This window comes from Artemia sp. Qi Xiang Cuo, chromosome 9 (assembly GCF_049724085.1).
Source record: "Artemia sp. Qi Xiang Cuo chromosome 9, ASM4972408v1, whole genome shotgun sequence".
NCBI lineage: Eukaryota > Metazoa > Arthropoda > Branchiopoda > Anostraca > Artemiidae > Artemia > Artemia sp. Qi Xiang Cuo.
The window spans coordinates 9,039,952-9,054,858 of record NC_142802.1 but is presented as its reverse complement, the minus strand read 5'-3'; the positions used below and the strand labels follow the sequence as shown (position 1 = coordinate 9,054,858).

The window sequence follows — 14,907 nt, the reverse complement described above, 5'->3', positions numbered from 1 at the left end:
TGAGCAGTTTGAGCTGAATGCTGTTATTTTGGGCTTAATAATGTTTTAAAAGAACAAAAGGAGGTTGTTTAAGCGTATAGCCCAATTATGAGAAAATTTGAGTAATTTCAGCTGAATAGTGTTCATCTTGAGCTAAATAATGTTTTAAAAGAATATAAGTAGGCTTCTTAAGGGTATTGCTCAATTATGAGGAAGTTGAGCAATTTGAGCTGAATGGTGTTATTTTAAGCTAAATAATGTTTTAAAAGAATATAAGTAGGCTTCTTAAACGTAATGCTCAATTATGAGGAAGTTTGAGCAATTTGAGCTGAATGGTGGTATTTTGCGATAAATAATATTTAAAAAGAACAGAAGCAGGTTGTTTAAGCATATTGCTCAATTATGAGAAAATTTGGGCTAAATAGTTTTATGTTGAGATACTTTATACCTGAGTAATGTTTTAAAAGAACATAAGTAGACTGCTTAAGCGTATTTCTGAATTATGAGCAAATTTGAGCAATTTGAGCTGAATGGTGTTAATCTTGAGCTAAATAATGTTTTAAAAGAATATAAATAGGCTTCTTAAGCGTATTGCTTAATTATGAGGAAGTTTGAGTGATTTGAGCTGAATGGTGTTATTTTTAGCTAAATAATGTTTAAAGTGCAAAAGGGGGCTGTTTAAGCGTATTGCTCAATTATGAGAAAATTTGTAATTGTTCCTGATAAAATTTAATAGAAATGTTTCATTTCGTGCTACCTCTCATTCTTCTCTAAATAACTGAGGAAGATGGAAAAAGGCTAATGGATAAATTATTTTCTTACGCAGCAGTTCGTCTTGAATTATTTCCAAACCCTCCAGTCCAATTCTGAAACGGATTAGTCAAACTGCAAGTATAATATATTATTAGTATAATATAGCAAATAAATATTTATCACTAAATTTTTACTGGCAGCTATATACCTTTCAGAAGTGTTTTTATAATTCTGAATTACTTCTTTTTTCATCTATGTTCCAGTTAATTCTATTCCTAGTTACTCCTTGTAGTAATCAAAATATTTGTTTACTGTACAATTTCTGACAATTAATCCTTTCGATAACACATCAACCAAAATAAATTTGGTTTTAATCAAATTGTAGTTGTAGTATTATAAATTTCTGCGTGTAATGCCCTTCTATGATTCAAATATGTATCATCTGGGTCTTTTCAATCTGGGTGGCCTAGACCTGGTTCGAAATGGGTCGTCTCCATGAAAAGTTCAAGGCTCTTAATAGGACTTTTCGACCTATTTTTGTGAACTTCTCGTGTTGACAGATATTTAAATAGTAGTTAATCAAGGCAATTCAATCAATAAATCCCTGGTTTATTGGGTTAAAAAAGATCTTTGCTACCCTGTTTTGGGGTATTTATTTCTATTTTATTTATTTGCATTATCTTCCAGAGGTACCGTAAGGATTCTCGAAGTAGGTCACGTAGTTTGACCCCTCCCCACTGGAAACGGGAGTTGAACAAAACTATTGGTCTCAAAGAATTTCAGGTAAGCTGAACTTGTCTGAACTAGTCCCTTTTTGAAAATCCCTTTCTTCTTTGATGCAGTGCCTTGTCTTAGATGGGGAATAACGGTAATAAATCAGGGAAGTAAATAACGGTAATAACAATTTACCTAAAGGCTATTCAAATCCTTAATCTTTGGGCTGTAGCGTAAATAAGGTGAATAACGGTAATAAATAACGGTAATAATCTTTGGGCTGTAGCGTGCATAAGGTGAATAATGGCAATAAATCAGGGTAATAAATAACGGTAATAACAATTTACCTAAAGGCTATTCAAATCCTTAATCTTTGGGCTGTGGCGTGAATAAGGTGAATAACGGTAATAATCTTTGGGCTGTAGCATGCATAAGGTGAATAATGGTAATAAATCAGGGTAATAAATAACGGTAATAACAATTTACCTAAAGGCTATTCAAATCCTTAATCTTTGGACAGTAGCGTAAATAAGGTGAATAACGGTAATAAATGAAGGTAATGAATAACGGTAATAACCTTTAAGCTGTAGCGTAAATAAGTTGAATAACGGTAATAAATCAGGGTAATAAATAACGGTAATAATCTTTAGGCTGTAGCGTGAATAAGGTGAATTACGGTAATAAGGATCCTTAGTCTTTGGGCAATTTAATTAATGTCCCGCTATGCGTTGGGATTATCTATTAATTTGAAAGGAGAGTAAGGCAAGGGATATCCTAGTCATCTTATAGTCATTTTTTATTATAAAAGCTATAAATTTATGGAATAATTTGGATAATGATATGAAGAAGGTAGAAAATTTTAGTGGTTTTAAAGGAAAATTGAAAGAAAAATTGTTAACTAAGTATGAATTCTAGTTTTGTTTTGGAGGTGACTTGATTCGATTTAATTTAAATTAAGTTGTAATTGCTTGTTGGTTTGTGAGTGCGACCCCACAACATGAATATGGTATGTAACTACTGTCCCTGTAGTAATATTATTATTCTTTATTTATTTTTTTTTCTTTCTTTTCTTTTCTCTCTTTTTTTTCTTTCTTTCTTATTATAGTGAATTTAAATGACGTTATATGTATGGTGTTTTTTTTTACCTGTTTCACCCCACGTCAACCGTTTGGTTTTGAGTGAATCATATTGATTTTTGTATTTAAATTTTTGTTAAAGTTAATTAAATATATCAATATCAATATATATATGAACCAAGACTGTGCGAGATCTAATCTCTGTAATTTGTGTGTAAGCTTCCTAAGATGTAAAATCCTTTTCACCTTTATCATGCCAATTAAGGTGGGGCTTAAAATACCGTGTTTATCTTTTAAGTGTTAGTATTTTTTTTTTTTCTACGTATTGTTCTCTAGTTCCAGTTTCTTAGAGGTTTAATATAAAAATGTATTTGAAAAACAGAAAAAAACAAGTTTCTGTTTGTTATTCTTTACTTCTCCCATAGCAAGACTCCTGGTGCCAGAAATGGTGACCGTATTACACTAGCATATAATGGTGGATTCAGTATCGTTGCAAAATTTATTAGATGAAACTCTTTGTATTATAAATATTCAGATTAAAAATTTATTTTGGATTATATATAATCAATTCGATTAGGGTTCAAAAATTCGGTTCTGACAGTAGCCAAATTTGGGCTTGGCAGGGAGAGTTGAATTTCGCCGGCCAGAAAAGGCTATATGGGTCGAGATTTGGTCTGGTTTCGCATGTGGTTGAAGCTGAAGAATACATGTCACCGGCCGAGAAAAGATTGTGCTTCGGATAGAAAAAGCTTCCAATTTATATTCTAGCAAAAATATACTATTGCTTTTCAAATTTAAACAAATGAAAAAATAGAAAAGTGGGTGTAATATTTTAAACAAGACAGTGGAAAAAACATAGATAATAAAAAAAATCCGAATATTTCTTAAACAAGGATAAAAAGAAAAGATAAGATAGACAAAGATAAATAAAAAAACAAGGATAACAACAACAAACGCTAGAAGAAAAGACGAAAAGAAAACTTTTTTATATTTACTTAAATTTGAGTTTTCTTTTCTTCTTTTCTTCTAGCGTTTGTGTTGTTATCTTTGTTTTTTTTTCATGTTTTGTTCAGGCTAGTCTCTTTATTTTTTTTTTTTTTTTTTTTTTTTTTTTTTTTTTTTTTTTTTTTTCGTTAATAAAGTCTTCCGGATGTGAAGCCGAAATATTTAGATTTTTTATTATTTAAATTTGTCCTGAGAACATTTTATAATGGCTGTAAATAAATAGGGGTTATTTTATTTAGATTAATAAGGTATGTGCAGAATGAATTTATTTTTCTGGGCCTGACAGCTCATATAGTACATGAAATCAGAAAAAATAGTTCGTTATATGAAGCAAATACGTAATTAAGGGAAATTCCCAAAATATTGCTCTTCAAAAAGTATGAGTTTGGTAACCCTGTTCAAAACTACTTTGATACCGCTTTCTAGTGAATTCGATAACTATTTCATTTTGTGATTTGGCTGGTTGCAGGGAAAAGCTGTTCAACATAAACCCGAAACGGAAGCAAATCGAATTTTGGTTCGGAAGTGAGCCTAAAGAAACTTTTTTTTTTCGAGTGACGGGAAATCTGGTTACTGAGGCGAATTGTGACTCCTGAAAGTTTTCTCAATGGGAATGCTAAGGCATATACTCGCAAACTACCCACATAGTTGCCACGTCTAAACGATCGGGGAATGATGAGGATAAAACCAAGGCTTTTTTTTCTTATTTTGTCACTGACTGTGGCAGGATGGATGTCTCAGCCTAAATATTTGCATCTTTTTCTTGTTTTCAAAGTCTAAAATTATCCTCCTTTATTCATTCATAAATAAACATGAAAATGTCTTCTTCTTTTTTTTACCCAAATGGAGGTATTTAATGTACAATTGAAACGTGAAAACCTTACGTATGGCAACGTGTAATATCTCCTAGCTTGCTATTACGGCACGATTTCGCTCTGCTTGAGCGAACTTACCGAGATACATCAACATACCTACAATTCTATCAGGTATATTTGGCCATACGGCCACAAACTCTACAATAACAATGTGTTCTTCACGTAAAGCAAAATTTGTGTAGTATCTGCCTTGTCTCAACGTATTTCCAAAAATAATAAATATTTGAGAAAGCTATTCATGCTGTGAAATATATTGAAATGAATAAAATTGAAATGAAATGCACGTAAAATTAAAAGAGAAAAGATAATTTGTTGGAATTTTGTGGTTCTTGAGCAAATCTTTTTTTGAATTTGTTGATATAGAGAAGATCTAGAAAACACTTTTTTATAGTAGTGGCTTCAAGTAGTATCAATATAGTAGTAGAATCAAGAATCTAATCTTTTGGGATAGATATACAGGCAGATGTAAAGGGATTGGATCATAAAAATCTCGGGCAATAATTGCATTGTTTATAATCTTTAGTATTTCAAGCAGTCTGTAGATTTGTATCTATATAATTCAACAGATATATAACTGTAGGACCAGGTTCGTATCCAGGATTTTTGTTCGGGGTGGGAGGGCAATTGTAAAAAAAAACCTTTAACAATGTATAAAAAAATTGTTAATATGTATTTTGTTATGTTTTTGCGAATCGGAGAAACATTTCGGGAAGGGGATTCACACCCCCTAAAATCTAAAATATTCTCAAATTAAAAATTAATTTTTAACTGGAATCAGGTGCCGGTCGAGACTCTTGGGAAATAATTGCAATGTTTATAATACATAGCATCAGCAGAAGATTTAAAAACGAAACAAAATCAAAACATTAAACTCAGAACAACAGACTCGGAAGATTCAACAAACCCCTCTTGAATACCTATTTATTTAAAGATTAAACTGCACTAAGACGAAAATGACAAGTAAAATATTTTTTTAGATATCCCCTTCTCCCCAGATAACCTTCCGTATATCCTTTCAAAAAAATTGAGAAATCACACTAATATAGGCACATACGCGCAGGGAAGAGGGAAAGGGGGTTCTATGCCTAAACCCACCAAACCTTTTTTTTTTCTTTTTTTTGTAATCTTAATATTTTTATTTTTTTTAATGAATTTTCTCCCTTTTCTTCCTTTGAAGAAATGCTTTCATCGATAAATCAACAACCTAATAATTAGAAACTTTAATATTAGAAAATGGAAGAAGATCGGAATAGGCGACAAGAAGAAAGGAAAAAGCGTGATGAAGCAAGACAGAAGAAAGAAGAGAAGCAAAAGAAAGAGGAGGAGAAAAGAAAAATGCTTGAGGATCTTCATTCTTTTGAAGACGAACTTCAAATCAGAAGGTATATACTACTTCAAACAGTGGTAAAATTTACAAAAAACGAAAAAAAAGGAAAACACAGCTGATTTATATTAATTTTTTGTAGAAATTAGTAAAACGAACGCAAATTAAACAAATAACCTAGATTTAGAAAATGTTAAGAGGGATGAAAATCTAACCATAAAAATTTTGTTTCAATACAGCGGTGCTATCACACCTTTAGCCCCCTCCCCCTGGTAAGTGTTGATAAATTACATGATGATTTTGCACCTTCGACTTAACTAAAAACTAAAACTGGTGTCAGAAGAAGGGGAAGCGGCAGTCACAAACTTTATATTGTACGACGGATGGTCAAAAGACCATCCTTTCTTCCATCCATCCATCCATCCATCCATCTTTGAGGATGACACCCCCCCCCCCAGCTCTCAGGGCATGGGTTGTAAGTTATGCCCTGGGGTCATATAAGGTTTTTATTGATAGCGTTGTCGTAGAAACTTCAAAAGGGCTCATTTGATTGAAAATTGAAATTGCTAGTGACTTTTTTAGTAGTTGAAAGTGACCATCCTAGTAATTTTTTTCTTCTTTTTTTTTGAAGATTGTTTACGAACAAAACTTTTCAAAAATGAGTTGACTTTTGGTTCGTTTGTACTTCGCACGTTACTTATTTAGGCAGTCAAAAGACAAAGTGGCTTTCACAGTAAGTACGTAGTTTTCTATCTTAAACGATTAGTTACATTGCGTTAAGTATAACCTTTCAGGCTAAAACATATCATTTCATATTAGGAGAACAAAAAATCCACAAAATCATCAGGATCGTCATCTAAATCATCTTAAGCAAACTACTCAAAAACTAAAAATATGGAATTGTGTATTAAAAATTAAAAATGTGGAAGGAGATACAAGCTCTGATCAAGCGTAAAAAACTTTTTAGTAAAAGTCTGTTAATTTATTTCACAATTTTTTTAATTGCTCGCCCTGAAAATCTATTGCAGTTTTACTGTTTTGACTTTTCCGTAACGTATAATTAAATGTAGAGCTTGAATCGACTAGGCACTGCTTACGTTACGGACAAAATTTGCTACGCAAGATCGTATAACGTAACGTATTTAGTTAGGTCAGTTTGATAGGCTCTACAGTGAAGTATAAAAGCACCCTGAAGGGTGTAAATTAAACTTGTTGATTTTTCTTGTGTTAGTGTTTACGTGCATTCAGATTTGCATCTTATTAGCATTTTATTTGTTTCCTTTTGTTGCTTCATAGTTTAGTGTTTATATTTTGTATTTGTGTCTTATGACTTCTACATTTTTAAATATTGATTTTTTTTTCTTTTGGATATATTTTGGCTCATTACGGCAAGCATTTGCTGGTTCTTTCCCACTTTTAGTTAATTTGTGGCTCTTTCGCCTTTTCTTGGCCCTTTATTTATTGTACTACGTTGCATCATTCGTTGGTGTTTACGTTTGTATGTGTTTTGTTTTTAGTTTAATTTTCTTTATTTGACAGTTTTGATGATATTGGCTTGCTAAAATGGAATTTTTTTCTGGTGAAATAGGTTATTTCTTTTTAAATATCATAGCTCATTTTACATTCTCATGAACAGATTCACATAAAAAAAGAAGATGTCATAAATAGGTTATTCACCAGTCTATTCAGCATGAAAATATAACCTAGAAAATATGTTAATATTTTAAAAATTAAATATTTTAAATATGAAAATATGATTTTTGGTTATTTGTCCGCTTATCAAAAGGAGGGGAAGATATTAGAAAGCTAACGCGTTATAATTTGGCTGTCCATTTTATGCGCTTTTAAATGATACAAAACTGTTGACACTATTCCGCGTCTTTCCTCCCTTTCAGATCTTATTGGAGGTGGTAATCCCCCTTTTCATAGTTCGAGTTCTTAAATCTTTGTATTTGAGGCTGAGAGTCGAAATTTTTTAATTCTAAAATCCTTTTCAAATCCGATTTTGTGTTTTAGTCCTGCAGTCCTTCCCTATATTCGTGACACATCCTTTATTTTCAAGATTTGCTATTTTAATCATTTCACTTTTGTTACTGTAAATGCTAGTAAATTATTAATGACGACTAGCTCGGATGGCTAGCCGTCCTAGCCAAGTGGTTAGCATGCTAGACTTCAAATCCTTTGTCCTTGAGGACAGGGGTTCGAGTCCTGGTGCCGCTGGTTGTTTGGTTTGAAACTGGGATGAATGGCGTGACTCTGTAACTTCATCCAGAGTCGATCCAGCTCTAAATGGGTGCCAGGAGGGATCGGAAAAGTAAACAGGAAGGGTGTGGGAAAGCACTAGATGGCTGGCTCCCCTCCCCCCTTGAACTTCATGGCTGAAGGACCATGAAACGGAGATCAGCGCTGCCAGTAAGGACCGTAAAGTTCAATGCCGCATTAATATCACTGAGCTTGTGGCATCTAAGATTAAAATGAATTAATATTTACCATAAATCTGAAAATATTCCCCTGTCTATATTCTTTTCCATCTTTTCCAAAATGTAATTAGTGTTTGGGATGTTTTCATTTTTCACCATTTTTAATTGATGCATTCTATTCATTTATTTTTCTAGACCTATTTTGTTGTTGTTTTTTTTCGTATATCGTTGCTTTGTTGTATTAGTCAGTATTTTTTCATTTTTATTTACTAGCTATTATTTACCAATAAATTGTGGGGAATTGAAATAAACAGTTGTCAATGTTGTGTGAAATAATTAGACAATACTATTAGAGTTTGTGACTTTCTGTCTTTCCAATATACAGATTAACTGTCAATAGAAAATCAGACGAACGAATTGCGTCTCTTTTTGCAATTTTATTTATTTTATGTTTCATAAATCTCGATCTTAAGGGAAATGAATAAATAATACAAATACAGTTGTGGCTTTCTTTCTTTTTGTGCTGCTTACAGAGTAACTTCTTATCAAAAACTTAACGAACGATTTGCATCTATCTCTGCCATTTTATTTATTTCATCTTTTGTTCGTAGTTACAGTTGTATAAAAAAAAAAAAAAGACCATGGATTGTCAGCTTAATTTACATGTACTGAAATTTATTCCTTTAAGTTTTAATAATTTATATTTATTCAAGTAAAAAAGTGAAATCATTTAAAATGTATTCTGTTTTCAGTAAAGCGCAAATTATTTTCTGGTCTTGAGGAGGCATGGGGGTTATCAGCCCTACTCATGTTAATTTTTGCTCGTTTTTTAGTTTGATGCGGCGATTTATTGTAATTTCTGTTCGTTTTGAGTTTCATTTATTTATTGACGGTGATTTGTGGTAGTTTTACGTTTGGAAAATTATTTGACTTTATTTCTGCCCATTTTTGGCTTTATCGAGCTCTTTACTTTTAAAAAAAAAACTTGTTTTGTGGAAAAAGTTTTTCAGATTAATTTCTGTTCGTTTTTTGTTGACAGTCTTTTTTATAAAATTCCGCAGTTTGGCTTGCTATTTGTATGTTGGAGGAACTTTTTTAAGAATTTTTAATCCTGACACAAATAGTCTTTTTAATTTTATACCTCCTCAAGTTGACCTGAAATATAAAACTTATTATCATTCCCAAAAGATTTTATCTATGCTCTTTGACAATCTGGATATACTTACTACGACTACTACTATTACTAACAAGTCACCGCAGCACCAAGCCGCCTGAGGCCAACACAGCTACGCACGCTCCTCCTCCGCCCCAATCTATTCAAAGCCTTCCTTTTTACACCCGCCCACGAAGTTCCGATTTCCTTTAAATCTTTCTTTATGACGTCCTCCCACCCCAGACGGGGATGACCTGCTTTCCGTTTAGCCCTGGACGGTTGGCCGAAAAGAACAATCTTCAGCAATCTGTCATCCTTCATCCGAACAACGTGCCCTAGCCACCTCACCCTTTCTTTCATTATAGCCCTAGAGAGCGGTATTAAACCACATTTTTCGTATAGCCTATTTTTTGAAATACGGTCAGTCAGCTGGGTACCCAGAACAATCCTTAAGCAATTTCTCTGGAAAACATCTAGCAAATCTTCATCCGCTTTTCGGAGCGTCCATGCATCAGAGCCCTATTTGACCACTGTCATCACTGTAGCTTCTAATATTCTAATCTTGGTTTGCAGACTTATCTTCCTATTCTTCCAGACTTTTTTTAACTGTGAAAAAACACCCTGAGCCTTGGCTACTCTACTTTTAATATCTTCACGGTTCCCACCATCATTACTAATAATACTACCAAGGTAATTGAAGCTGCCCACTTGATCAATCTTTTCATTACCCAATGTCACCTTTTCATCTTCATTTACTCCTAGCCTTAGTGACTTAGTCTTCCTAACATTAATTTTCAAACCAATTCTAGCACCCTGAACTCGCAAAACCTCTAAAACTCCATTCATTTTGCTCACACTTTCATCTAGGATGCTTAAATCATCAGCATAATCCAAGTCCAGGAGATATTTTCCTCCCCTTTTGATTCCGTGGTCTCCCATTGCCTTTGCAGAAGTAGTAATAGTAATACCCCCGAAAGTTTTGACCTTATACCCCCAGTCGTTTTCAATATATTGCTGAGGTAATTTATTTTCACCCATAAACACAGTACATTTTGATTTAGTTTTAAAGAAACGTTTATTTTTAATTCATAATTGGCCCATTGCATAATGGGGGGGGGCGGTGGATTGACATGCGCAATATCCCTAAGAACATAGTCGCTGGACCGTTCTAATATGCTGAACAAAATGGCTGTCTGTAAATCTTGACTGGATGTGTTAGGCAAATGAATAGGCTTGAGAGAAGGCCTGCTTGCCCTCCATTCTCTTTTTACTCTTAAAAAGGGCACCGGAACTTCTAATTTTGAGTCGAACCAGCTCCGTTTCAATAATATTTCTTGTAGTTATAGAGTGGTGCTGCCTGTACTTATATGCCCCTTTGAAAACCTGTATGCAAGCAGTTTTTTTGTTTAATTAAAACTCACCTTAAACGCTCCTTAAACGTTTCACCTTAATACCCTTATCGTCATTAGTTACAGTAACTGTAGTGGTAGTATTAAAAGTATACCCATAGTGCCTTCTGGCTAGTTCAAAATCCCCACAACTTACCCTTAAAGGTCAAACTTAATAATATAAGTTGTTTTTGAGATACTGGTTTGTCATTTTTTTGAAAGTCCATATGATCAAGGCTTGTTTTGATTAGTTCAACATACGCATAAATATTCCTTAAATGCTTCCCCTTAATACCCTTAGGTTGCGTCGTAGCAATAGTTGTAGCAGAATTAGTAGCAGTATGCGCATAGCACCTTTGGTTTCTTTCAACGTTCCCTTCAACACACGCTGAAATTTTCAACTTAATACCATCAGCTGTTCCTGAAGCATATCTGTTTCGTCCGCTCCTGTGTGGGCATAATGTGTTTCCATTTAGTTCCACATAGTTTCTATATATCGGAAATTTTTCGCCTTAATACCCTTAGTTCTAATAGCAGCAGTAGTAGTAGTAGCAGTAGTATTAATAGTAGCAGGCTAAGCTTTAGTGACATTAGTAGTAATAGAAGTAGTAATAATAGTAACAGAAGTAGTAGCATGAGTAGAAGCAATAGCATTAAGATGCACATATTTTCTTTTGGTTAGTTGAACATCCGTCACAACAAGCCGTGTTAGTTTCAACTTCGCTCACCAAACTGTTCATAAGATATTGCTGTTCCATCCTTTTGACAACCTGAAAACAGAACGCGTGTTGTGATTCAGTTCACCTTCCCCCCTCAAAATTTCTTAAAAATTTCACCTTTATACCCTTAGGCGTAGTAGTAATAGTAATCAGAGTAGTGGTACTGGTATTACTAGTAATAGTGTTAATAGTAATAGCGGCTGTACTAGTAGCAGCAATATTATTACCATTTTGCCTGTTGGTCAGTAGAACATCCCTCTCATCAAGTCCTGGAAGTTTCAACTTAAAGCAATTAACTATTGCTATGACATTGCTGATATGTCCTTTATTGCTGATATATATTTTTGAAATTTTCATCTCAATGCTCTTAGCCCTACAAGTAGTTGCAATAGAAGTATTAGTAATAGTAGTAGTAGTAAATGAAGCAGTAACAGTAGTATTAGCATTAGTATGCACATATTGCCTTTTGGTCAGATGATCTTCCCCTTTAAGTATTCTCTGAAAGTTCCAACTTAATATCCAAATCAATTCTTGAGATACGTACATGCAAGCACATAGTGTCTTTTGATTGAGTGCGAATTTTCCCACAATAATGTAAATAGAGTAGTAGTTGTAGTTGTAGTAGTATTGGTAGCATGCAAATAATTGCCTTTTTTGATCATCTCCCTTATCATTTCCTGAATTTTCCGAATATTTTTGATAGTCCGTATACACGTAAAATCTTTTGATTCAGTTCAATATTCCTCTCAAAATTCTCTGAAAAGCTCATCTGAATGTCTTTCGTCTTCTTGGAAAGGAAAGTTCAAACAAGCATACCTTTCTCAATAACATATGCCATATGTAAATAATGAACGAATTGCCTAACCTACAGCCCTTGCCCTGAGGACTGTGGGGAGGTTGACATCCCCTAAGAAAAAATTACTGGACCTTTTAATAATGCTGAAAAAAATAGCAATCTTAAATTTTGGATCGGATGTGTTTTGGGGAATGATAGGCTTGGGAGGGGATGGGTTGACTGTCCTCCATTCACTTTTTAGTCTTAAAAAGGGCTCTAAAACTTCCGACTTCCAATCACATGAGCTTCATCCGATTCAAAGTTTATACGACCACCCGTTCCATAAGAACCTTATATGCCCCGGGGCATAGTTTACAACCCTTGACCCTCGGCTTTGGGGGGTTGTGTCCACCCTATAGACGTTGTTGTATGATTTTTGGACTATGAGTAACAAAACGTCTATCTCAATTTCAATTGAATGTGTTTCGGGAAAAGAGGATGTTTGGGAGGGAGGGGGGGGGGCTAGTTGTTCTTCATCACCTTTCGCTCTTTAAAGGGAGCTAGAATTATACATTTCTAATCAAATGAGCCTCTTTTACAGTTCACATAACCACTCCTTCTGTAAACACCTTGTATGCCTCTGGGGCATAACTTACAACCATTACACCCAGGCTCTGGAGGATTCTGTCAACCCCAAAGGCCTTATTGTATGATCTTATGACTATTTTTGAACAAATGCATATCTTAAAATTTCCATCGGATGCATTTGGGGAAAGTACGACGTGGGGGGGGTTGTGGCTACCCTCTCATCACTTTGACTCTTAAAAAGGTGCTGGAACTTCTGATTTCCAACTCAATGATCCCCCTCCAAAGTTTATGCGACAACCCTTTCCATAAAAACCTTATATGCCCCCGGGGCATTACTTACAACCCTTTCGCTGAGGGCTGTGGGGGGTTGTCATCATCAAAAACATAACTTCTAGATCTTTCAACTACGTTGAACAAAATAGCTATCTCAAAATTTTGATAGGATGGGTTTGGAGAAATGATGGCTGCGCCGGGGGGGGGGGGGGCTTGTTGCCCTCCAATCACTTTTGAATATTAAAAAGGACATTATCCCTTTCAATTTACAATCGAATGAGGCCTTTCCAAAGTTTCTACAACAACAAATGGCCATCTGAAAATTTATGTTAGACCCATTCGGGGAAAATACGACCTGGCTGCCCTCCTACCACTTTGACTCTTGAAAAGAGCTCTAGAACTTCTGATTACCAATCCATTAAGCCCCTCTAAGCAATTACGACCACCCTTTCTATCAAAACCTTAAATGCCCCCAGGGCATAACTTATAACTCTTGCTCTGAGGGGGGGGGGTTGTCATCCTCAAAGACATACTTTCTTGACCTTTCAACTACGCTGAACAAAATGGCTATCTCAATTTTTGGTGTTGGAGGGGGGTTGGTTGCCGTCCAATCACTTTCGACTTAAAAAGGGCACTAGCCCTTTCAATTTCCAATCGAAACAATAAAAATATATTGTACCCACACCGCTCCTTACTTAGGCAGCGCTATTGCGCTACCTATGAAAAAAAAACATCTTGAAGCTGAGAAGTTAAGGGGTTGGGGTTGATTGGTAGATAGTCTTGGTCATACTTATAGATAATTTTAAACCACGATAATCGTTTGGTGTTGATCCTAACTTTTTTTTTTCTCTCAATCTTCTTTGATTGAGAAAATTAAAAGATTGAATACAAGCCAAGGGCTAATGTCAATAATGACATCTTGAATATCTTGAAAAAGATAACTTTTTACAATTATATTCTGTGTCCCTAAATATATCTCTTATCCCTCTTAATCTCGCGGGAAATCAATAGACAATACTGATAGAGATTATGACTTTCTGTCTTTCTAATTTACAGAGTAACTGTCAATCACAAACCTGACGAACGAACCGTATCTCTTCCATCACAAGAAAAAAATTCTAGTGAAGCACCTTCTGACGAAGAGACGGCTCAACAGCTTCATGCTGAAAAATTGCGACGCGCGCTTCAAATTGATGAATCCACTAAAGAAAAGAACTGGGATCACTTTCAGAAGCCAACTGAGGGCAACGGCAAGGCAGAGGGAGATAATTGGCGTAGGGGAAATGAGTTTCAGACAAGAAGGAGACGGGGACCTGAAGGAGGCGCTGTCATTGAAGAAATGGAAGAGGTGGAGAACAAAGAGCCAAGAAATTTTGAAGCAGATAACTTAATTACGAAAGGACGAAGGTGAGTTCGATTTTAATTAAATATATTCATATGGATGTCATAAATAAAATTATCTGTGCATATGGGGATGTATGTTCATATTGAAAATTTTACTGAAAAGAAAATGTAGCCTATACTCTTTTATGAGGATTATATCTTAATCAATGGTAGTTTAATTCCTTAATTAATCAGTATTTTGGTTAATTGAAGTGTAACAGCAACTATAAGTAAGAGAATGAAAAACAAAATGATCAAATGAATGGTCAAACTGGGCTTATCAGTGACTGCGGTTAAAATTTTTCTTTCGCAATACTGTACTGGTTTTTCATCTGGTTGTTAATTATTGCTAATTGTTGCGATAGGTTACTCATTACTCCTTGTGTCTTTCTTCTTCTCTTTCTTTCTTTCTTTCTTTTTCCTCTTTTTTCCCTTTTTTCCTCTTTTTTCCTCTTTTTTCCCCTTTTTTGAAGGGAAAAATT

At 34.4% G+C, this 14,907-nt stretch overlaps 1 protein-coding gene across 3 annotated transcripts in view; it reads left to right on the top strand.

Moving 5' to 3' along the window:
* Nucleotides 1–14,907, top strand: part of Moca-cyp (nuclear cyclophilin protein Moca-cyp) — a 100,988-nt gene that overhangs the window by 74,353 nt on the left and 11,728 nt on the right. For all 3 annotated transcript variants that reach the window (XM_089094273.1, XM_089094274.1, XM_089094276.1), the window contains 3 exons: nucleotides 1,420–1,515; nucleotides 5,633–5,784; nucleotides 14,099–14,449. In XM_089094273.1, the coding sequence (XP_088950399.1) occupies nucleotides 1,420–1,515; nucleotides 5,633–5,784; nucleotides 14,099–14,449 (599 nt within the window). The remainder of the gene's footprint in view (nucleotides 1–1,419; nucleotides 1,516–5,632; nucleotides 5,785–14,098; nucleotides 14,450–14,907) is intronic.